At 41.8% G+C, this 24,344-nt stretch overlaps 1 protein-coding gene across 1 annotated transcript in view; it reads left to right on the top strand.

Annotated features, from left to right (window-relative positions):
* The first annotated feature begins 10,719 nt into the window (after positions 1 to 10,719).
* Positions 10,720 to 24,344, top strand: part of Spice1 (spindle and centriole associated protein 1) — a 41,065-nt gene continuing 27,440 nt past the window's right edge. Inside the window, exons 1-7 of the mRNA XM_059276867.1 lie at positions 10,720 to 10,904; positions 13,076 to 13,171; positions 13,780 to 13,827; positions 15,427 to 15,570; positions 20,793 to 20,895; positions 21,750 to 21,856; positions 22,931 to 23,046. Coding sequence (XP_059132850.1) covers positions 10,902 to 10,904; positions 13,076 to 13,171; positions 13,780 to 13,827; positions 15,427 to 15,570; positions 20,793 to 20,895; positions 21,750 to 21,856; positions 22,931 to 23,046 — 617 coding nt within the window. The 5' untranslated portion in view covers positions 10,720 to 10,901. The remainder of the gene's footprint in view (positions 10,905 to 13,075; positions 13,172 to 13,779; positions 13,828 to 15,426; positions 15,571 to 20,792; positions 20,896 to 21,749; positions 21,857 to 22,930; positions 23,047 to 24,344) is intronic.

Below are 24,344 nucleotides of genomic sequence, written 5' to 3'. Positions count from 1 at the left end.
TATAGCTCTCTGCTAATGTTGGTCATTCCCCTCGCCCTGCAAATACTATATAAGATGCTGTATTTCTTAGTACACTTGCTTGGCATAAGTCATCCGCTTATGCAACACCTCCTGGTCCCAGCTATTGCTTTTGTCTTCTTTATTTTTTATTCCTGGTCCTTCTACTTAGCCACCTTGCTGTTCCAGATCCTTGTCCCTGCAGGTTTGAGCCAGGAGCAGAATCTATGAAAGTTCAGATAGATCCTATCAAACTGTTATCCAAACTTCCTTGATATCTCTCAAAGCTAAGATCAAAGTAAAGCCCCAGACTTGTAGTTGGCTGTGCTTTATATACAACGATGTGATGTGACGTTTTGTGTGGGGATATGTAAAACATGCCCCTTTGCCCCGGACAGAGAGGGCAAGACCAACAGACCAAGAAAGGATTCAGTCCGAGCCCAGCTTGCTGAACTAAGGAGTTTGGTGGGGTTACTTAGAGCATGGGTGACTGAAAGGCAGCTCTATTATGAGGAAGACTCTGAGGAAATAGACCTGTTAATAGTCACACCACTAAATAATCCTGTAACGTGGATAAAGCATGAGAAATCGTAACACTGGAAAGACCCCTGGCTGAGGATAGACAGCTACACTACATTCCAGTCAAGTGTTTGCCTCCATATAGCCTTGAAGAAGGGAAGGATCTTGTGAATATCCTTCGAAAGCTTCCAACAGAAGGGGAACCGCATGAATGTTTTTACTTCATAGAGAACCTTAATTCAGGTTTCTTAGTAACTTCCATTGAGAATCTTTTTATCATTTGCTGATGAATCATACTGCACAGTTGAAACTGGAGATGGATGAGCTATCAAAAATGCTGTCACTCCATGAGCTTTTGTTAAAAATATGTTCCTCTAAATGAGGCAAAACCAGCTCAGATTGCAGAATTTATCACATTTTTGAAGTCCCCACCCTCCACCCCTGAAGACCAGGGAGGAAATACATAGCAGATAGCAGGTTTACTTCTGGTAATAGGTAAAGAAATGTTTTTCTCCTCTCTGCTGGGACTCCCATCCGAAATAAGTAAGAAAGTGGGTATGATGGCTCACACCTGTAATCCAAGCACTCTGAAGACTGAGTCATGAGAACCAAAAACTTGAGGGCAGCCTGGGCTACATAACAAGACTATGTCACAGACCAGCCAGCTACAAGTACACACAGATAAATGAACACATTGAGAATTTTTTTTCACTAAAATTTTTATTTTTCATTACATGTATGCTCATGTGTGTGGAGGGGTATGATCTCATGAGTGTGGGTGCCCGTGGAGGCCAGAAGAGGGCATCAGATCCCCTGGAGCTGGATTACAGGGATTTGTGAGCTTTCTGGACACGGTGTTGGTGGAAAACATTAAAAAAGATTATTTCAGGGGCATGACTTACTTGTGAATACAATAATCCTACAAAAACTTGTAAAGATGAAGCATGTTCAAGAACTAAACTCTTGTGGAATCTTTTACCTCCTTTGGATTGGATTTATCTATTTTTAGGAAGGATATGTTGAATGACTCCAGGCTGAAACTCTCCCTCTGCTTGAATTTGTGCCTCTAATCTGGGGTGTATCAACTGTTGTATGAATGATTTAAGGGGATAATTCACTAGGAATGCTATGAAAGAACTTTGTAAGGTGTTACTCCTTTCTGATAAGTACAAACATCCAAAGGCTGGCTCTTATGGCCATATGGTCCATCTCCTTGACCGCACTCTGGCTATCCTTATATGACTTGGTATGTCTGTGCATTTAGACATTTCTCCCCCAATATTAGACTCTGCTGCCTGCAGATTAGGTAACTTCATAATTAACAGAGATATCAGATAAAAAACTGCTCTTGTCAGGAGAGCTGACCCTGCCACCCCCTTGTATGGTATCCCCTCTACAGCAATCAGGAGAGAGGGCCCTGCACCTTATCTGGGAAAAACAGTAGAGCTGGCCCCGGTGATATGAGTGAGGAGGACCTGGATCTGAGGGCCCGAGAGTGGGAGAACTGGCCCTGCTCCTTGCTGTAAGCTGCACACAGTGAGCTAGCTGAGGCAGTGCTGGAGAGCTCACCCGGGTAGTGACGATGAGGGAAAGCTAGAGAGCTGACCAACCCAGCTACCACCCAGGCCCAGAACCGGGGATATGAGTAAACCCACCCCAACATCCACCGAATCTATGAACTGTTGGATCATGTGAAGGGGATGAACTACAGATCCAAAACAGCAGGATCTCCATGACAGAAGACACCAGGATATCTAAGAGGAGCCCCAGTGAGGGACCACTATTGGTGGTCCAGCAGAAACCAGAGGCCTCGAGCCAGACAATGAGTCAAGGCAATGAAAACTTGCAAGTAAAGATAAAAGGACTCCACGGCCCACATTACAACTTCCACAACAAGATTCTTTTTCTTTTTTAAATTTTATTTTTGTTTTTGTTTGTTTTGTTTTGCTTTGTTTTGTCTCTTAAATTTGATTTTGATTTGGGCAGGGGGAGGTTGCAAGGGCAGAGGACAAATGTGAGGAGACGGGGAGATAAGTGGGATCAGAACGCATGATGAGAAATCTACAAAGAATCAATAAAAGTAAAAAAAAAAAAGGAAGAAAAGGAAAATTGGTAAGCTATGGCCAGTTTAAAACAAAACAAAGCAAACGAACAAACAAAACAAAACAAAATGCAACGCAACACCCCAAAATTGCTCGTGTGTCTCATTAGGACTCTTACTAGGTACAGTCATCAAAAAATGTAGCAGTGAAACTCCAGAAAGCCATCGTTGACTTTATGTTTCACAACTGCAATTAGCTTTTTCTTTAATGAAATACCTGTGGTAACATACACATACTGGTTTTTGCTCACGGTTTTAGAGGCTCCAGTTCAAGATCTGGCAGATTCATTGTTTTGGGGGCTTTGGTGGCCATAGTGGATGGTAATAGTGAGGAACCTGCAGCAAAGAGAACAGCATACCTTGTGACCAGGAAGAAAAAAAGATGTTAAACATCCACAATACCCTCAAGGGTGTGTTCTCAGTGACCCAAGAACTTCTTTTTTGCTCTTTTTTGAGAGAGGGTCTCACTATGTAGCTCTGGCTGTCCACAAACTCACTATGTAGACCAGGCTGGCCTTGAACTCACAGAGATCTGACTGCTCTGTCTCCCAAGTGCTGGGATTAAAATTGTGCACAACCATGCCCAGCTACTAAAGGTTCTAACAGCCTGAAATCAATCAACTGTTAAACACGTGGTCGTTTAGGTGACACTCAAATTTAGCCTATCACAACCACTAAAGGAAAAAGATCTGAAATTCCACACTACTGGAGAGTTGCTTCAAGAGAAGACTTTATCATGAAAATTCTCAAGTAGCAGCCTATTGTTGAAAATAGGCTAAGATCCTTCAAACAAGCAGCTATCTTGATGGACAGTTTCTATTGAAGATGGTGGACAAAGACAGGGTCTACTACCTGTTTTGTTTGTAGCCAGCTTAGTGAGGACCATTCTTATCATTTATTACAAGTCATTTGTTATTGTAATTAGTGGTCTACTTTCACCTACTATAACTGGTTATTACTATGACTGTCAAATTAAAATGCACTGTTCTAGCTCGGTTATTATATTACACCAAACAGGAAGGTCACTACCACCAATCTTACTATCTGTAGGCTATGTAATCTATTCCTGGACCCCCAGGATAAAAGCCAGTGGATTATTCCATTTCTATTAATGAGATCATAGGGACTTACAGCCAAGATCAGTTACATGTGTTTGTCTCTTTGCTAGTTCCCATTCTCCTAAGAAAATTATTAGAACTCAAGTAAATCTAAAACTGAATTCAACAGCACTCAAGAGCTGATGGGCCAAATATTCGCCACCTGCAGAAGACTAATAGGGATCTTCTTTTTTCAGACTATTTGTTGCTTGTGATATACCGGAGAGAAACAGTTAAAATGAAGAAAAGATTTACTTGGCTCACTTTTAAGAGGTTGCAGTCCAAACCAGGTCTTTCCATATTTTCATAAGAATTTCATAATCAGTTTGTTATTTTTCTAAAGAAGATGTATTTTTTCTTTAATATGTATAAAATACACAAACAAGACAAAATTTATATATATATATAAAACAAGATTTATATATATATATATATATATATAAAATAGTAAAACTAAGGCAGAAATAAATGGAACAACATATGTTATTGTCCTGTCTAGTTTTGTTTCTAAAAAGAAATTATTATTTTAATTTTTGTTCTTGTGCACGTCTAGTGTTTAGATTTTTTCTGTATCACTGCTTTTGATCAATTTGATTATTATGAACTTCGTAGTTTTCTTGTGTGTGTGTGTGTGTGTGTGTGTGTGTGTGTGTGTGTGTTTATGTTTCATTGAGCTTCCGAAGCTGAAGGAAAAGATGACGGATGACGTCTGTGGGTAAATACGTCGATCGGAGGACTGAAGCCATGATGGAAGCTAATAGAGGTTTTCTTAAAATGAATTCCGTGTTATCAATGAAGTAACAAGGAAGGCCATAGGCTGGCATGAGGTTAGAGAAGGAGCTAAATAAGAAAGTATACCACTGTCACCTAGGGGAGTGAGAGAATCAATGGAGCAGAGACCTGTAACAAAATGTTCAATCACCTGTAGGGGCCTACCTAAGATTACTGGGCATGAGTTTAAAGTCATGTTTGTCTTACATGTGCAGCTGCAACACTTAGGAAAGTCAGTGCTGGAAACTTGCCAGATGACTACATCCGCATCAAATCAGTGGAGACTCCCGGAAGGCAGTTCCTTGCACCTACATGACTCTGAATATACACCTGTTGATCCATGTGTAGCTCTTTCTTTACAGTAGGTGGCCAGGGGCTACAAAGGAAGTTATCAAGAATAAGAAGTTCACTGTAATGTCCTTAACACGATCAGCGAAGTTATGCACACCTTGGTTCCAGTCCAAGCACAACTACCACATTCTCTCAACTTCTACTCATCCACTGCCATTTGACATACATCCTTGCGCAGCCTCTGTAGAAATCCTTTCTCCTTTGATGGTCCGCCCCTCCTTGAATTTCAGCTTTCCCGAGAAATTAAAACATTCCTGTAAGGGCACTATCTAGTTGGTACGACTCTTTCTAAGATCTGCCACTATTTTCACCGTGCCCGTTTCTGTCACCAATAGATTTCCGCTAAGGTGCTGTAACTTCTTGAGGGCAGGGTCTGTTTTCAGTTGCTAGTGAACCTAGCGTGTTCGGCACACAGGTAGGTGGTAAGAAATATTTTCAAGTTCATGAACAAAAGTGAAGGCAAATAAGTGCGATATGCGGAGCCTGGTGTGCAGAGAAACGTTTCTTTTGGAGACTTCTCGAGGCTTAGGACGAGCGCGCCCTTCATGCCTCTGCAGTGCGCTCTCTGGATGGAAACAGAACAACAGAAAACCCGACCCCCAAAAAAACAGGGCGCGAGTTCTGGGACGCAGCCGAGGGGCTCGCCGGAAGTACGCAAAGGCGTGGGGGCGGGGCTCTGGTAACCCTGGCAACATCCCGGAAGCCACTTTCCGCGTTCCCCCGTGGCGGGCTCTGCGGTTCTGGAGGCTGAAGTTTTAGTCGGGGTGGAGGCGGCAGTCGGCCAGCGGCAAGGCAGGTTGGGTGTAGGGGGCGGCAGGCCTGACGTCCGCGCATTAGGCGGGGAGATGCGGCCGGCGCCTCCATCTTCCGGGAATCCGCTCGGGGCCGCACGGCTGCTCTCCGCGCAGAGCCGGAGTGCGTTTCCGGGTAGTGCCTGCGGCTCCCTCTGCCGTGCGCATGCGCGACCCGTTCAGGCGCCCTGCTGGCGGCAGAAACCCCTAAGCTGCCCGGTGTTCCGGGTGTTTATTGTCCAGCAAAGGAGTGGCAAAGTACTCGGGGTGTTGGGACAGGGCGTGTCCTTGAAGTTGAGCGGTTAGGAGAGGGTCTCTAAGAAAGGGCTGCTTGAGAGTTTCGGGCAGGCTTGGGATTGGGAGTCAAAAATATGAACTTGTTCCAAACGGTGCTTGGCATTGCATGAGAAAGGTCGGGAGGGAAAACTGGAAAGAAAAGTCAGTCGGGCCACACGAAGAGAAGGCCTTAAGGTTGAATTCTTCTCCACAGTGGGCTCCATTAAAATCTTAGGAGGAAGGAAAATGAGATCTGGATCCCTGTAGCTGGGTAAGATTGATGGCAGGGACAGGGTTCTTGTAGCCCTTCAGTTTGTGTTCATACTAGTTAAAGTAAATCTGGTAGAATTCCCCCTTTAAAAGCCTGCAAGGGCCTCCTGTGGTCTTGTATAGCGCTCACATTGCTGTGGCCCTCAGCTTTCTTCCTTGACTCTGACTCTTTCAAGTCGTTGCTATTCAGACTGAACACAAGTTCTGCAAATGCGCTCTCCCCCTTGCACAGAGCATATTCTTTGCGCTCCCCTTTTATTCATGCTTAATCTTCAGCCCCAACTTTGCGGAGGGAATTGAGGAGAGGAGGTAGCTTTCCTTCATGTGTATTGTAGGTTAGTTACTTCCTTGACAAAGAATCGAGTTTCCAGGCTTGCCTCTTTGATTTTTAACAAGTCGTTTAGTTACAGTCTTTTGAGAAACCCACCTCTGTGAGGGCATAGGCTATCTCTCTCTTTTGTTTTATTTGGTGCCTGGCTCTTAGCAGGCACTTTCAGAGTTATTCGATGAGTGGAGTGGATGGATGAGTGAAGAAGAAACCTTGCAGGAAGATTAATAACAAAATCGTTCTTAGTAGAGATGGAGGAGAGTAGGCAGTTTGAGCTTAGGAATAAATGTAATATTTTAAATATAATTTGAAATAAAAGTTCCCTCCCTTTTAGAGAGTCTCATGTTCTGAACCAAGCAGAGTTAATCTATTTTTAGTGGTTTCCCAGCTCTCTGCTCTGCTCTCTTCATTATTATTTGTCACTTTAAGCAATGTGATTGCATTCTCTAAGCCTTATTTAGCTCATTTGAGAAAATTAATAATTGTCACTGATGTCATCAACAGTTCGATGAGACTTAGTATGTGTCAGGCGGGGGGGGGGGGGGGGGTTCCAAGCAGCTTACAGTTTTGTTTTAGAGTCAATGTGGTGAATCCTACAGTCTGATGCCGGGCTGTACTCTTGGCCACTGTACCGTGTTATCTTTCAAGACAGTGTATGTCTCATGGGGTTGTGGGATTAGTGGTGAGGCTCTTCATTAATGGTGCATATGGATTAATATCAGTGGGGTCATGCATGCAGTTCTGTATATCACTTTTTCACATTGAACTTTTTTTGGCAAATGTGTATGCTATATATGGGTGTGTATATGTGTGTGTGGAGGTCAGAGGTTATATATTGAAGTAGGGTCTTTCCCTTGAATCTAGAATTTGCTGATTTGGTAATGTAGCTAGCCAGTTTGGGCATTGCCTATGTCTTCCTCCTGTGCCCTGAGGCAGGCAGCCATGGCTTCCTGGTGTTTACGTGGGTCCCGTGGATTGGACTCAGGATCTGTGCTTTTAAGGCAAGAACTTCACCTACCGAGCCATCTTCTCAGCCCTGCTTTTTTTCTCCTGTCATTGAGTTTTCTTAATATAATTTTTAGGGATGTGTAATTTGTCCACAGATTTCCTCCACTTTGTGTTTCTGCATAGTATATGGAGGATCTGGGAGTGGGTAAAATATACTAGACTTCCTTCCTTTGAACAGTATTGTATTTTCTATATTTTAAAAAATAACAGCTTTGAGATATAATTCATGTGCCATAAAATCTGTCCTTTAGATAAGTTCATTCACAGTTGTAGAGCCGTCATCTGCTAATTCCAGAACATTTTCGTCTCTCCTCCCACCCCAGAAGAGAAACAAAGTATACTCCTCTCTTCTCCCAGGAACACTAGCATACGTATTTCTGTGTATATGTCTATTGTGGACTTAGATGAAGTGATATCATGTGATACGTGGCTCTTGTGCTTAGTTTTCTCATAGTATACTCAAACTTCACCTACACTGTAGCATATATCAGTACTTCATTCCTTATTGCCAAATACTATCCCATTGTATAGCTACATTACATATATTTATACACTCATCAGTTCATGGGCATTTTGAGATGTTTCCACTTCTTTCTACTAAATACAATATTGTTATGGACATTCACTTACAAAGTTTTTCTGTAGACTAATGTTCTTAATCTCTTGAGTGTTTATGTAGGAGAATTGCTAGGTCATATGGTAATGGTTTTTAATTTTTTGAGTAACTTCTCACTGGTCTTCCAGAATGCCTATATAAATTACATTCTGATCAACAAGTACATGAAGATTCCAGTTTCTCCATAGTCTTGTCAATACTGGTCTGTTCCTTTTTTATTTTTTTAAAATCACCCTGGAGTGATTTTTGAGTTGTATTTCATTATGTTGATCTTTTTTTTCTTTTCAAGGTCTCTCGTATTTTATGTGTGTGAATGTTTTGCCTGCATGTCTGTATGTGCACCACGTGCTTTCTGGTGCCTTTGGAGGTTAGGAGATGGTGTTAGATGCCCTGGAACTGGAATTAAGGTGGTTGTGAGCCGTCATGTAGGTGGTGGGAATTGAACTACTATTCTCTGGAAGAGCGACAAGGATTCTCAACCACTGAGCCATCTCACCAGCCCCTATCTGGATGATCTTCCTATGTGCTTATTGACTACCTGCAGTATCTTACAGATGTCTATTCAAGACTGTGCTCATTTTTAAACTGGATTGTTTGAATAGTCCAGTTTTGAAGTTTCTTTATATAGTCTAGATACAAGGTAAATGATTTGCAAGTACCTTTTGCCACTGCATTAGTTATCTTCTCATTTTATTGATTGTGCCTTTGAGTACAGTGTTTAAAACTTTGGACGAGCCACACCATCCTCCCCACATCTTGGTTTCCTGTGCTTTTGGCTTTATATGCCAGCAACTGTTGCTTGATCTGAGGTTCACAGTATTTATGCTCATGTTTTCTTCTAAGAGGTCTATAATGTTAACTCTAACATTTTAATATATGACTAATTTTAAGCTAATTTTTATACCCTGCATGATGTAGGAGCCTCACTTTTTCACAGGAGTATTGAAAATGATAATCTTTGAATTGAATTGTTTTGACTCCCTGTTGGAAAATAACTGTCTGTAATTGCAGTGGTTCATTTAGACTTTTGCCTGTTCCATGTCGTGTTAAATGCTGGTTTTGTCTACTACAATGAATGCCACAGTTGGTTAACTCTTTGCCCCTTAGTTTTCTCATCTATGAAATGAGTCAATGTATTAATCACTTCCTGGAATTCTTGGGGTTTTTGTTTTGTTTTGTTTTTTTGTTGTTTTGAGACAGGCTATCCTGGAACTAGTTCTGTAGACCAGACTGGCTTCAAACTCACAGAGAGCTACCTGCCTCTGCCTCCTGAGTGCTGGGATTAAAGGTGTATGCCATCACTGTCCGGCTGAGCCTCTTGTATTAAAGAAACTAAGATGTGCAAAAAGAGCTTAGAACAGTAGCTAGCATATAGCAAGTGACTGTCTTAACTGATGCTTTCATTACCTCCTCTACAGTTGTTATTGCCATCACCATCATAAAACTTAATTGTTGGTGACAGATGGTGCTGAGAAGATTGTATTCATAAGTAGAAGACTGAAACCATATCCCTGTTTTCATTTTGTAAAACTTCAATTCAAAATTGATCAGAGACCTTAATGAAAGACATGAACCTCCTAGAGAAAACCGGGGAAACACAAGATACAGGCACAGGCAGACTTTCTGTGTAAGACTGTTGATAAATGTGGGCTGATGAGATGGCTCCGAAGGTTAGAGCCAGACTTAACACCTGAGTATCTCCGAGGCCCATATGATGGAAGGAGGAAGCCAGTGCCTGCAAGTTGTTCTCTGGCCCTCATCCAAGTACTGGGGCATGTGCTCCTTCCTCTCCCCCAGGGATCAATAAATAAATGCAGTAAAAGAATTGACAAATGATGTTATGCCCTATTAAAAAGCGGCACAGTTGGAACTGAGAGAGTGAAGAAACAGCCTACAATATGGGTAGAAGCCTGTTTCCCTAGTGTGTTTCAGTTTTTTGACAGGGGATTGATACCCAGAATACAGAACTTTAAAAATCTAAACATCCAAAGAAGACATTGACTAACCCTTGGTCAAATGAACTGAACAGTTTTCAAAACAAGTACAAATGACCAATAAATACACGGGAAAAATGTCCAGGAGCTGGAGAGATGGCTCAGTCGTTGAGAGTGTGTACTGTTCTTCTAGAGGACTGAGTTCGGTTCCCAGCACCGTGTGGGGTGGTTCATGATCACCCTTAACACCAGCTTTAGGGATTCTGACAGCCTCTTCTCGTCTCTGTGGACCACACATATGTGGTGTACATACATTTGCGTACACACACACACACACACACACACACACACACACACAGCTCTTTAAAAAAATGTTAAACATCTCCAGCCATCAGTGAAATGCAAATCAAAACAACCTTGAGATTCTATCTCACCAGAATGACTATTGTCATCAAGAAAACAAGAACAAATATTAATGTGGATATTGGGAGCTGGAGAGGAGCTCCTTTATGTTGTTGTTGGGAGTGTAATTAGTATAACCAGTGTGGAAGTTCTTCAGAATTAAAAAATAGGAAGAGCCACCTTGCGTTCCAGTTGTACCACTCTTGGGCATGTACCAAAGGGACCTAAGGATACCACAGCATAGCTGTGCATCCATGTTTATTATGCCACTCTTCTCAGTAGTCAAGTTATGGATTCGGCCTAGATGCCCATCAACAGATAACTGGATAAAGATAGATGCAAGGGAGTATTATTCAGCCATAAAAAAGAATGGAATCAAATCATATGTGCAGGAAAATAGAACTAGAAATTTTGTTAAATGGAAATAAACCGGACCCAGAATGGTAAATATTGCATGTTTTTCTCTAGATTTAAAGAAAAAGATGTGGAAGTAGAAGGGAGGTTGTTTGTAAAGAGGCCTGGGACCAGTTGGAGGGGGAGAAGAGAGGGCAGTTGGGGAGTGAGAGAATCAAATACATTGTGTACATGAATGAAACTGTTACGAAACTCTTATTATAAATATATATGTGTTAATAAAACTCGAAATAGAAATAGGTAAATAAAAAGGGCCTAGTCATGGGAAGACAAGTCCTAATTGTTGGACTGGGGATAGAGCTCAGTGTAAGGGAACTTGCCTGGCATATGATACGCCTGGGCATCCTTCTGAGCTCAGCACCACAGGAAGGGACAAAATAGTGTGCTGTTTTCTAACGGTTTGTGAGTCACCTCCTTTGCTGGATTGTAAGCTCTGAAATTAGACACCGTGTTTAAGAGTAAACTGTAAGAAGAGACAGACAATATAGAGAGCAAGGGAGATTGTTTTAGAGACACACTGGAGTTTAGGTGTCTTTATTACAGTAGATTATTTTATTAAAAGCACTTAATGAGAGGGGAAGGCAGCGTAGCTTAAGGGTAGAACACTTGCCTAGCATGTGCAAGGCCCTGTGGTTAATCTCCATTGTGGGGAGGGGTGGGGGAGGATAAACACTGAAGGCTGGTTGGAAATACGAGGATCAGCCCCAAAGGTCTGTAATTATTTTGGTAGGTTGTGTGGATTACATGCATTTTTGATTGACTTCGAGTCACCAATAATGAATGCATAATCACATTAAGGAAAGAAAGCATTTCCCCTTGGGATCATTTAACCAAGAGCAAGTCTGAATTTGAATTCTCTACTCATGCTCCCTAGGTCTTCTGTCCTCTACCAGTTGTATGAGTCTGAATTTGTGCCTGCTTGAAGGCTGTCTTGTAAATCTGTCCCTGTGTTTACATGTTGGGGTGTGTGTGTGTGTGTGTGTGTGTGTCTTGTGTGCTTGCTTGTGCGTCTGTGTTTATCTATAACAAAAGGCTTTGCTCTGTATTTGCTGAGCAGCACAGAAAACATCACATGTGGAAAGAATAGGACACTTTAGAGAAATCTTTAACAGATTTTTACAAGGGATTATGTCATTGGCTCCAAATGGTCTTAACTGACCTACACAACAAACCACTACAAACACTATTGTTTATCGGCCAGTATCCCTAAGTAGATACTCATTTTAGAAGATTGCTTTCAACCTCTGATTTGTTGCTTTCAGCAAAGGGTATACATGCATTGTTCTGGATCAGGGGCATGGAAGAGTACATAGTTTAAGATCATAGTTATGCTATTAGCTTAGGCTGCAAAAGTTGATTACATGGGAAATCCAAGGCAAGTAAGGTCAATTGTTCCATTGTTCTCTTAAAGACAGTTTAAACAAACAGGATAAGTACACCCTAGATAGCAATCTTTTAAGTGACTTTCACTTTGGCTGTGAGCTAAAGTTCCAGTATCTTAGAATGTAAGAGATTTTCATAATGCATTGCCACGGTGGGTAAAGAGGCTGTGAAATAGAAGTCATGCATATATTTGTTTTTGCAATCATATGTATTGACTGTAAAAACCTTGGTTTTCAAGGACTGTGTACTGTGAGTTTTTCCCTAACTTTTCATAATGTTTAGTCCTACATGGTGATTTTGATTGCCATGCTAGTGCTGGTAATTTACAAAATCGCCTCCATTCAGTGCTGTGTGAAGATTTATTAGAGGTGGAATCAGACATTCTCTAAAATATATATCCCTCTGAGATGAACACATGTGTGCCTGGTAGGGATGAGTGTAAACATGCTTAGAACTGCACTTTGCTTCTTCATGTTTACCTAGGTACTGGTATTTTCTCTATTAATTGTGAGTTTTATATCTGATGACAGATATAACCATTGAAGTTTTCTATTTTAGGTCATAATTTCTAGATTTCTAAAGTTCCTTGTTGAGCAAAAAAGTTTTGTTATTTAAAACATTTTTATTGTGGTTTTTGGTTTCACTTTCCTATTAATTATAAAATGAGAAAAGCAAGTATTTAGATAGCCTATTCCTTTAATCATGATTAACTTCTTCTGATATTTTGAGAGTGCTTTTGTTTGTCCTAGATGTCCCCTTCCCCATGGTGCACAATTATTTCTTTGCCAGTATTTTCAAAAAATGTCATCATTCCTAGATGTCACTGATCAGAGTGAATCGCTTTGGTCCCCGGGGAGGTGGAAGAAAAACTCTGAAAGTGAAGAAGAAAGCCACAGTGAGGCAAGAATGGGATGTAAGTCTTGGGATAAAAGTAACGTGTTGTGGGGAATGGACGTTCGTCATGTGGTGTGATGGAGCTCAGCTGTAATAGGGTCGGTTGGGTTTTTAGGCATGTTCTTGGTCTTGGAAGGGAGAGCAGGATATTTGTGTCCCCCCACCTTAAGAGTACATATATTAAGGGCAATAACTTCTAGTTCCTTCCAAGAATTAGAGTTTTAGTGAGATAGAAGCTATGTCCTCAAAAAAGGTTCCTTCTGCAGCTTGCTGTAGTCACCACACATTCTTTGTTAAAAAAACTTTACAATTGCCTCATGGAATCCTAGTATGTGGGGATTACAGCTTCAGTTAAGTTTACTTGTTTTGAATATATACTACCCTGTTTTAAAATAGTAGAGTGCTTCATTTCCTGTATAACACTTCAAAATAGGCTATTTTTAGAGGATATTTAAAAGTAATCTGTTTTAATGTTATATTGACAATATTGGTTCCTAAAAAAAAGGATTCGTAGTCTTAGGACTTTGAATCAATTTTCAGCTACTAAAACTCAGTAACTGTTAATAATTTATAAGGAAACATTTTAAAAGCTCTTTTTTTTTTTTTTTTTTTTTTTTTTTTTAAAAGAATACTGTGAATGATCTAACAGTTCACCGGGCAACTCCTGAAGATCTGGTAAGTTTAACCCTGAAAGTTAAGTCCTAGACTCTATATTTTAGTTGGTGTCTGGTTTCTAGCCTTCAGAACAGAGGCCACCATCCCTTCTGGAAGTTGTCTAGCTTTACTTAGTCTATTTATATCTGTGTAAAACCTAAAAGTATATCTTAAGAAATTTTTTATCTTACTGAGGCTTATTAGCTACTGTTAGAATTTTACCAAACATTTTTGGTTTACAGTCTTATCACTTATCTAGAATTGACCTACAGATCTCTGGTTGTCTTTTCTTTCTAAAAATATCTTCAGCATTTTATTATTATTGTTGTTGATATTTTTAAGGCAGGTGTGTGCTGTGTAGCTCTGGCTAGCCTGTCCATGGCAGTGACTAATCTACTTTCTGTCTCTCTGAATTTGCCTAGCCTTGACTTCTCTTAAGAATGGGATGCAGTATGTGGTCTCATATGTGAGGCCTCTTTTTCTAGCATATTTTAAAGATTTCATCCATGTTATAGTATGTATCTCTCCTTCTTTCTTTTGTGAAATAATGTTCCTTTGAATGGAGATTCCAGATTTGATTTTTCTGTTGTACATCTGGTTTATGCTTCTTGTCTATTATGAGCAATACCATTGTGGGCATTTATGTACAAGTCTCTGTGAACACATGCATATGCAGGTAGTTGTGTATATCTGGAATAGAATGGCTAGGTCTTGCATCTTCATACTGGACTTTATGAATACCTGTCAAACTGTTTTCCAAAGTGCTCACATGATTTAAATTCCACCAGAACGTGTGGAGCTTCTGGTTTATACATACCATTATTGTCACCTTTAAAATTTTTTAATTCTTCTGGTGGTATAAAGTACTGTCTCATTGTGATTCTGATTTGTATGTTCACAATTCTTGATTGCTAGTCTTTTTGGTAGTTTGCATGATTAAAACTTCCTTAGATGACCCAAGTTTTTTTCATATTTGTGATTCTGAGCACTAGAGTACTTGTAAAGGCAAATGTCTACTTTTATTCCTCAGTCACCCCAGTGGACTCTTCCCTTCCAACTCTTTAGGAGCTCTGGCTCCTACCTCCTCTGCCTCAGGAACTCTCCTTCTCTGGATATCTACATCATCTGTGACCTTACTTCCACATGAAGTCGCTTCAGAGCTATACAAACAGTGCATCATTGACTTGAAGTCATGCAGTTATCATGAAAGGGGTGTGCTTTGCCAAAGATGGCTTTGGTGGATTTGGGACCCTTTACATCATGTGTAAAGTGTCAGTGTTGACCACTAATTAATATTCTAGCACTGGTTGAATGGGTTTTAACCTGTGAATTGAAGAACAGGAGGGTTTTGGTAGTCTGTACAACTGAAGTAGAAGTTAATATTTTTGTGTGTCTTTAGGCTAGACCTCCATGTGCTAGATACTTCTCTTCTAGATCACTTTTGAAAACTTAGATGACTGTGAAAGTTTATGTAGCTATGAATGTACACACATGCACGCATGCACGCATGTGAACCAGAAAGGAATAAGAAGTGGTGAACTAGTGTAAGTGGTCGATCATAGGAGCAGGCAACTTCTTTGTTACTGAAAACATTTCTTTACAGTTTCTCCTTCTGTATAGGTACGCCGTCATGAGATACACAAGTCAAAGAACAGAGCATTGGTGCACTGGGAACTTCAAGAAAAAGCTTTGAAGAGAAAATGGAAGAAGCAGAAACCAGAAACTTCTAGTCTTGAAAAAAGAAGATTATCTATCATGAAGGAGGTAGTGTGAAAATTCATTGTCTGTAAAGTTCTTTTTCCCTTGGATTGACTTCATTGGAGAGAGACTAGTACTTACTGCAAACACATACAGTGAGCTACATAGGGGCTTTGTAGAGAGCAGCAGGATGGGCGGAGTCTGGTGCAGAGAGCAGCGGGATGATGGGCGGAGTCTGGTTCAGAGAACAGCAGGGTGATGGGTGGAGTCTAGTGCAGAGCGCTGCATGGTGGGCGGAGTCTAGTGCAGAGAGCAGCAGGATGATGGGTGGAGTCTGGTGCAGAGAAGAGCAGGATGATGGGTGGAGTCTGGTGCAGAGAGTAGCAGGGTGATGGGTGGAGTCTGGTGCAGAGAGCAGCATGGTGGGCGGAGTCTAGTGCAGAGAGCAGCAGGATGATGGGTGGAGTCTGGTGCAGAGAAGAGCAGGATGATGGGTGGAGTCTAGTGCAGAGAGCAGCAGGGTGGGCGGAGTCTAGTGCAGAGAGCAGCAGAGTGGGTGGAGTCGTTTGCTACTTTAAATGTTCTTTCCACAGCTCATTTAGCTCCATAGCCTTAGACTATAGAACCTCTTGGCCTGAAATTTTCTTTTTCCCCTTTTCTCTTTCTCCCTTTAAAAAACTAGTGTACAAAGTAGCATGTTCTTTCTGCCGTTGTCATAATACTTAGTGGTGGATGGTTGACTCCCACCCCGTCTCTCCCAGCCCCCATCCTTCTTCCTGTCCCGCTGAACCTTCCACCTCCAGCATTCCCCGTTTCATTTTCATATCACTGTATTCTTCTCACCGTTCTTTCCAGTGTCATGATCCTGGAGGAAAGTTTTCTGGCCTCCATACACTTATTCCTACGTAAATACACGTGCTTAACAACTAGAATCTAGAATCTACACATGAGAGGGCAGGTATATCTCATCTGTCCGGGTTTGGATCGCCTAACTTAATAGAGTATTTTCCAGTCCTATTCATTTGTTTTTACAAATTTTGTAGCTTCATTTTCCTTGCGTTCGCTTGGTTTTTTTATCTTTAAAATTCTCGGCTGTGTTGCTGGGCAGTGGTGGTGCACGCCTTTACTCCCACACTTGTGAGGGAGAGACAGGCGGATCTCTGTGAGTTCAAGACCAGTCTGGTTTACAGAGGGAGTTCCAGGACAGCCAAACAGTTTCTCTGTTTTTTACAGAGAAACCCTGTCTCAATCAATCATCATCATCATCATCATCATTATCATATCATTACCATCATCATCATCATCATCTTGGCTTTGCTGTTAGGAGATTTTGTATGGCATAATACTTAAATTTTTTTGAAAAATTTTATGTGTGTGATGTTTTGTCTTCATGTATGTCTGTGTACCAGGTGCATGGCTGGTGCCTGTGAAGGCCAGAAGAAGGTATCAGATCCCCTAGAACTGGAGTCACAGACAGTTGTGAGCTGCCATGTAGGCTCTGGAATCTGAAACCAGGTCCTCTGGAAGAGCAGCCAGGGCTCTTAGCCACTGAGCCATCTTTCCAGCCCTGGCATAATGCTTTTAAAGAGACTACCACAGTCTTTGCCAAATAGTACTCTGTATCCGTAAACTGCTGCAATTATGTCTCAGTTCAACAGTATAGTAGGATTACCTAGCAAAAGTGGAATAACATCGAAGAATTTTGTGTGCCTGTTGATGTAGGTCATCAGCCATTTACCTCTGACTTAGCCTTTCACCTTCCCCCATGTTTGAAGAAGTAATCAGATCTGTAGGGAGGACAGGTGGGAAGTAAGAACGAACTACAGCAGAGCAGTGTTTTTATTTGAGCTGAGGTCACAGTGAAGGAATGTGCTGTGTGGCTTTTGGACCAGGCTAAGCTTCCAGTGTGTGCTCTCTGCATGACCTTTCATGGTGGCTTTAAGTCACAGGCTGCCTTTGGAGACATTCCTTAGAGTTCTTAGAGCAGTGGTTCTCAACCCGTGGGACACAAACCCCCTGGGTCAAATGACCCTTTCACAGGGGTCACCTAAGACCATCACAAAACACAGATACTTGTAATTTATAACAGCAGCAAAATTACAGTTATGAAATAGCAATGAGAATAATTGTATGGTTGAGGTCATGACATGTTAAAGGACCACAGATTTAGAAGGGTTGAGAACACTGGCTCTGAGAAATCTTATGCATCAGGAAGAATAACATCTCCCAAATACATGTTTCCATGACTTGAACAGTGACTTCAGAGAATGTGACTTTGCATGTTGTTACCTTGGACCAGTCACATATTTGGTATGTGCCATTTCTCATTGAAAGGCCCCAAACCACAGATCTGACCTAGAAAACCAGCCAACCTCTTTGGTGGGGAAAGGGTCTGACCTGGGGCTTTGGTTTTCTTTCTCTAGTTTTAATTTCCTTTTTTCTTTTTTGAAGATTTTTTTTTGTCTATGAGTGTTTGCCTGCATATATGCATGTGTGTCTAGTGCCAGTGGAGGTCAGAAGAGGGTCAGATCCCCCAGAACTGAGTCACAAAGAGTTGTGGGTCACCATGTGAGTGCTGGGACTCCAGCCTGGTCTCTCAACAAGAACCATGAGCACTCTTAGCCCGTCTCTCCAGCCCTCCTGGCTGTTCATAGTAGAAGCAGGAGAGAGAAGAGTCAGGAGAGGACTGGTACAGGGTCTCTGAACTCTTGCTTCCTCCATCTGTAGTGTGGTGGTTCTCGGTACTGACTGCATGTGAGAATTAAAAGCTAGACTCACAACCCAAAATAACCACGTTGATGCCCGGTATTAATTATAATGAGATCTCAAGTAAAAACCCATGCTGTACCATTGACACAGTAGGAAACTAAGTTTAAAGAGATTGGAGTTTGTTTTCTATTTCTGGTGTGGGCCTGGAGCCCAGTATTCTGCACCATGTGTGCTCTTGGCCTTACGAAGTTCTAAGGTTTGTTCTGGGAGGAGCAAATTCAGTACTTACTCTCAGTAACTGACCTTGCTGACCCACTTGGCCATAGCAGAGAGGATAACATAAGAATGTGACTCACTTTTCTTTTTGTATCTTAAAATAGTAATTGATGTCATCATTTCTATGTTATAGAGAAGTTCTAGGCAGAGTGTTTGTTATTAGATGCTTTATTGATTTGAGTCAGTGCTAGAAATGGAGTTGTCTTGATTTGAACATTCTTTGTGGTTTAAGAATGCCATCTGGTGGTGGTAGATAGAATTGACCCATCTTTAGCCTATGGCTTTGCTTATGTATATATTAAAATCCTTCAATAGAAAGTACATAATCAGAGGCACAACTGTAATGGTGCTTTTGTGTAACCACCTCTCCATGATAAAAACCCAACTTGTTTATAAATGCCTAAGCATAATGTTTTTTATTTAATCCTGAAACCCATACCTTGTTTTTTTTAGGTCACAGACCATGTACAACCTGTTAGTGGATTATCAGAATACTTCAGTGATGGGAAAACCTTTGAGTTTATGGCTCAAAGATTCTTATCTTTAATCTGTTTTTTTAAATGTATATTATTATTTACTACTGGGTTATGAAATCAAGTAAGTGGGCTACAGCCATCACTTAAAACTAGAATAGAATAAAAAATAAAGTCATTCTCATGTGGAAATCCTATGTAAAAGTTTTACTTTAAAAAGTATGTGCATCTCGGGAGAGCAGGCCCTGCACCTTGCCTGGGCAACACAGTAGAGCCGACCCTGTTGGTGGAGGTGTGGGTGAGCCAACCCCAAAGTTGTGAGTATGGGAGAGCTTTCCCTACTACTCATCTGTCACTCAGTGGTGTGGGAGAGATGCCCCCCTCCCCTGCTGCCTGCAACAGACAAGGGAGCCGATCCTCCCCCTTTCCAGCTGCAGCATTCAGGAAAGCAGGCCTTGTTCCTCAACTGGGCAGCACAGTAGAGCTGACTCTGTTGGCGGAGGTGAGGGTGAGCTGGCCCTGAGGGTGTGAAAGTGGGATAGTTGGTCACATCCCTCTCATCTGCCATGTGGTGGTGAGGACAAGGGAAAGATACCCCCACTTGACCCTGCCATTTGTCGTGAGTGAGGGAGTTGACCCTCCCCCTCACCAGCTGCAGCACTTGGGAAAACAGGCCCTGCACCTTGCCTGAGCAGCACAGCAGAGCTGACCCTATTGACAGAAGATCTGGCCCCATCCCTCATCTGCCATATGGTGATGTGGAATGGGGAGAGATCCCCCTTCCTCTGCTGCCTATGGCAGGTGGGAAGACTGGCCCTGTGGTCATAAGAGTGGGAGAGCTGTCACTGCTTCTCACCAGCTGCAGCACTCGGGAGAGTGGCCCCTTCACCTCACCTGGGCAGCACAGTAGAGCATGCCCTGATGGTCCAGGTGTGGGGGAGCTGACCCTGAGGTTGTGAAAGCAGGAGAACTGGCCCCTCCCCTTGCTGCAAGGGATGAACTAGCCAGGGCAATGCTGGAGAGCTCCCCCGGTGGTGAGAATGGGGGAGAGCTAGCCAGCTGACCAACTCTGCAACTACCCAGGCCCAGAACTAGGGTTATGAATGTTGACCCACCCCAATATCCACCCCATCTATGAAATGCTGGAGCACATGAAGGGATTGATTCTGCAGACCCAAAGCTGCAGGATCTTAATGACACAGGGCAACAATAGGATGCCCAAGAGGAATCCCAGTGAGGGCCTAGCATTGACAGTATAGCAGAAACTAGAGTCCTCAAACCAGACCAATGACTCTGCAGTGAACACTTGCAAGTAAAGATATATGGACAAAAGGGTTTACTGTGTGACCTACTGTCACACTACAGATTCCATGACAAGATTTTCCCCTTAAATTTTATTTTATTTTTTGGAGAGGTGTTTCAAGGGCAGAGGTCAGATACAAAGGGATAGAGAAATTGATGGGATTGAGATACATGATGTGAAAGACACAAAGAATAAAAGAAAGTTAAAAAAAGTGTGTGCTGTGTGACATGAGTGTACGTGTGTGAGTGTATATGTGCATGTGTGAGTGTATATGTGTGTGAGTGTTTGTGTACCATGTGTATACCAGATCACAATCAATACAATATATTTTCTTTGAAGTTACCGATTACTGTAATAGCCCCATTGACTGTTATCTAAGGGTATTGCCATTGGAGGGTTTAGGATAGTCACGGCCATGGTCAAGAGCAAATCTAGCAACCACAACCAATAAAGGTTGCTATTTAAGCTTTGAAAATGTTGTGTAAATGTATGTTTCTCTGAACAGTATTTTTTCTTAACGTGTGTAGATTCTTTCTGATCAGTACCAGATGCAGGATGTGCTGGAGAAGTCCGATAATTTGATGGCTGCAGCCAAAGGTCTGTTTGCTGATGTGCCTCGTAAGCGCACAGGTAAGTGTTCAGTCCACACAAAACCTGCTCTTCCTTCTTAAAGCCACTGATTGGGGGAATCCGGTCTGTTTCAGGAATCGTGTTTCTGCCACGTGTTCTAGCTGGCTGGTATACGAAGATTATTAGGGCTAAGAGTCGTAATTTGTTTGCTCTTCTTTACTAGGACTATGAAGTATTACAAATTATTTACCTAAGGGAATTATCTACCAACATATGGTGTAAAATACAGTATTTTGTAGCTATAAAATGTAGCTTAATTTTCAGTTTATAAAATCACCACATAATTAAACTATGTGCATTTACATGCAGTTTGAATAAGCTTAACTTAAAATCTAAAGCAACTTCAGTTTCTTGCTAAAAGAAACTTTGCTTATATTTAGTTACGTAGGATTATCCCTGCCCCCAACCCCCGGGTTCATGTAGCCAAGACTGGCCTTGAACTCCTGATCTTCCTGCCTCTTAACTCCTGAGTGCTGGCATTTCAGACATGACGATTCTTGGCTTCAACGTTATTAATCATAATCTGCTTATAACTTGTTTAATCTTTCAGAAACATGTGATTTATTTTTAGTAGGAAATTTGAATCTCAGGTCAGCCATTTATTAGAGTGACTCTGGGCTAGTTACTTAATTCTTCCAAGTTTCAGTTTACTGAGCTGTAAAATAATAGACTATATCTCATGGAATTTTGTGAAGGTAAAAATGAGTTTAGATATGTTTGGTCCATATACATAACATGTAAGTGGAGCTGCTGTTTGAGATTTCCCCGAAGTGAAGGGAGCTGTGGCAGTGTAGAACTTGGGGAGCCTGATAAGCAGATGAAAGAAATCATAGTGACTTGTGTTCCTTTGGCAGGGTTTCCGAATGTAACCATGGCTCCAGATTCCTCTCAGAGTCCCATTGGAGTAAATCAAGACCCTGGCACCCAGTCTGCCCTTAATGAATCTCTCATAGAGCCTCAGGTAATGCATTGCACTCAGAACCAAGTGCCCATGCTAAAATGAAGTTCAGCTTTGATATAGGAATCCTGGTAAACATTTTAAATGTCAACCATTGTCCTGTCGGCTATAAAGAGATAGTGGGAAAAAAATAAACTGAAAAGAAGATTGGGAAAGATGAGCTAGAAAAAGAAAAGACCATCCAAGAAGATATGATAGGAAGTTGAAGGATGAGTGTATAATTGAGTATATGATGTGTGTGTGTGTGTGTGTGTGTGTGTGTGTGTGTGTGTGTGTGCATGCATGTGGAAGTTTTAGGACAACCTTAGTGTCATCCTGAGGAATACTGTCCACCTTTCATTGGTCTGGAATTCACCAACTATGCCTGGACTGGATGGCAAGGAGCCCGGGGATCTCCCTGTCTGCCTTCACAGTGCTGAGATTAAAAGCATGCGCGCGGCCATGCCTGGCCCTTTATTGTGTGTGTGGTGGGGGTGTTGGATAAATTCCTCATGCACACACAGTCCTTACCGACTGTGGAGGAAGGGAGCTTATGATGTCATGAGTCAGTGAAGGAAAGGGAAAGACGGAATTGTCTGTTCAGGAATCAGCGAGCAGACACTGACCTTGTAGAAAGCACTGGGGTGGAGTGGCAGGACGGAAGCCGAGTTGCAGAGCATAGATGGTGGGTACAGAGTGGGAAATGATTCTTTAAAGAGTTTGGTGGGGCCAGTGTGGTTGCTCAAGCGTGCAGTACTAGTACTAGAAAGCTGAGACACAAGCAATTGTGATTTGCGGCCAGCCTCAAATATGTAACATATTGAGTTAGCCTGGGCTAAACAAAAACAAAAGATGAATAAGAGATGGTGGGCACAGGTTTAGTGTAAGGGGGAAAGGTTTTCTTACATTTAAATACTGACAGCTAAAGGGAGCAGGGGGCTCTAAAGATGTTAGAAGGACAATAGAGGAAGAGTTGAGAAGTTTTGGTGTTTGGCACATGTAGGAAGGGGCTAGCCTTAGGAGAAATTCTGTTGTGACAGGAAGAAAGGATGAGTGAGCATATAATCAGGTTGTGCTGCCGGTTTTATTTTGAGCTAGGCTCTTAATGAAGTAGATGGTGAAGGAGAAGAGAGCACTGTTCACAGCCAGTCAGAAGACAGCGAGAGTGAACTGCCCACCTCCCTCAGCTCACAGTCTAACAGGAACACAGAGAGGTATGTGTCTGTGGCAAGAACCTGACATTTGACTGTCACAGAGGAAGCTGACCATGCCATGAAAAGTCACTCCAAGCATGCCAGGATGTATTATTGTTGTTGGCTTTTTGAGACAGGCTCTTTCTATGTAGTCCTAACTGTTTTGGAACTCACTCTGTAGACCAGGCTGGCCTTGAACTCTCAGAGATCTGCCTACGTCTGCTTCCCAAGTACTGGGATTAAAGGTGTGCGCTACCACCTCCCGACTGTTTTTTAAAAGTTGTAGGAGTGTAAAAAGCTCTTTATTCCTCCTTTACTCGTTTCTGTAAATACAAGCAGATTTATAGATATATATCTCATTTCATCTTGTTTCACTGTTGCACAAATCCTAATTGGTCTTAAAAACCGGGAGCCAGATATCAGGGTGAAAGCTGAAAGATGGGAGAAGCAGAGCAAGACACAGCCACCACCTCTTACCTCACCAACTCCTCAGCCTGAGAAAGCAAGTTCCTGTCTCTTCCTACCTTATATTCCTTTCTCTGCCCAACCATATCACTTCCTGTTTCAGCCTTCCTAGTGTTGAGATTAAAGGTGTGTGCCACCACTGCCTGGCTCTGTTTCTTTTTCAGACTAGATTAATCTCATGTAGCCCTATGTGGCCACCACTGCCTGACCTCTGTGTCTAACTCTATGGCTGGCTCTGTCCTCTGATCTTTAGGCAAGCTTTATTTCTTAGATTACAAATATCACCATATTTCTCCTTTTTTTGTCTAAAATAATAGAAGGTTATAACTAATATAATAAAAACTATATACAATAAGTACAATAACTATATATAATATATACAGTCAAGAATTACATTAATAATGTCCAGTCCATTAACATTTGACAAATTCAGAGAAAATACTTCATTATTTATGCTGCTTTGGTAAGTCCAAAATGTTGTACCTAATTCACTTTCTATCCTAACTTGTCTTACCAACCCAACACTATCTTTTGATGTCTTTTAAACTTATACACTTTATATCTCTTTAGTGAGTTTCTTTTCTGAATTTGTTAACAAGGAAAACTATAACTATCCAGTCTTCAACTCCATCAGAGACCCAAGAAGGAAATAATATTACCTAAGTAAACAGGAAGTGCAGGCAAGTGACTTCCTAAAAATGTGAGAAGTGACAGAAACAGCTGGCTGCCTGTACAGTCATCCAAGGTTCCTCTGCAATGTTGGGGCATCCCATCTTCGGCCTTCAGGCCTAACATATCTGACAGACTCATCTGTGAAGCAGGGTTTTCTGAAGGGCTGTCCTACTTTGTCTTGG

The sequence above is a fragment of the Peromyscus eremicus genome, chromosome 12 (assembly GCF_949786415.1).
Source record: "Peromyscus eremicus chromosome 12, PerEre_H2_v1, whole genome shotgun sequence".
NCBI lineage: Eukaryota > Metazoa > Chordata > Mammalia > Rodentia > Cricetidae > Peromyscus > Peromyscus eremicus.
This window is presented reverse-complemented; position numbering and strand designations above follow the sequence as displayed.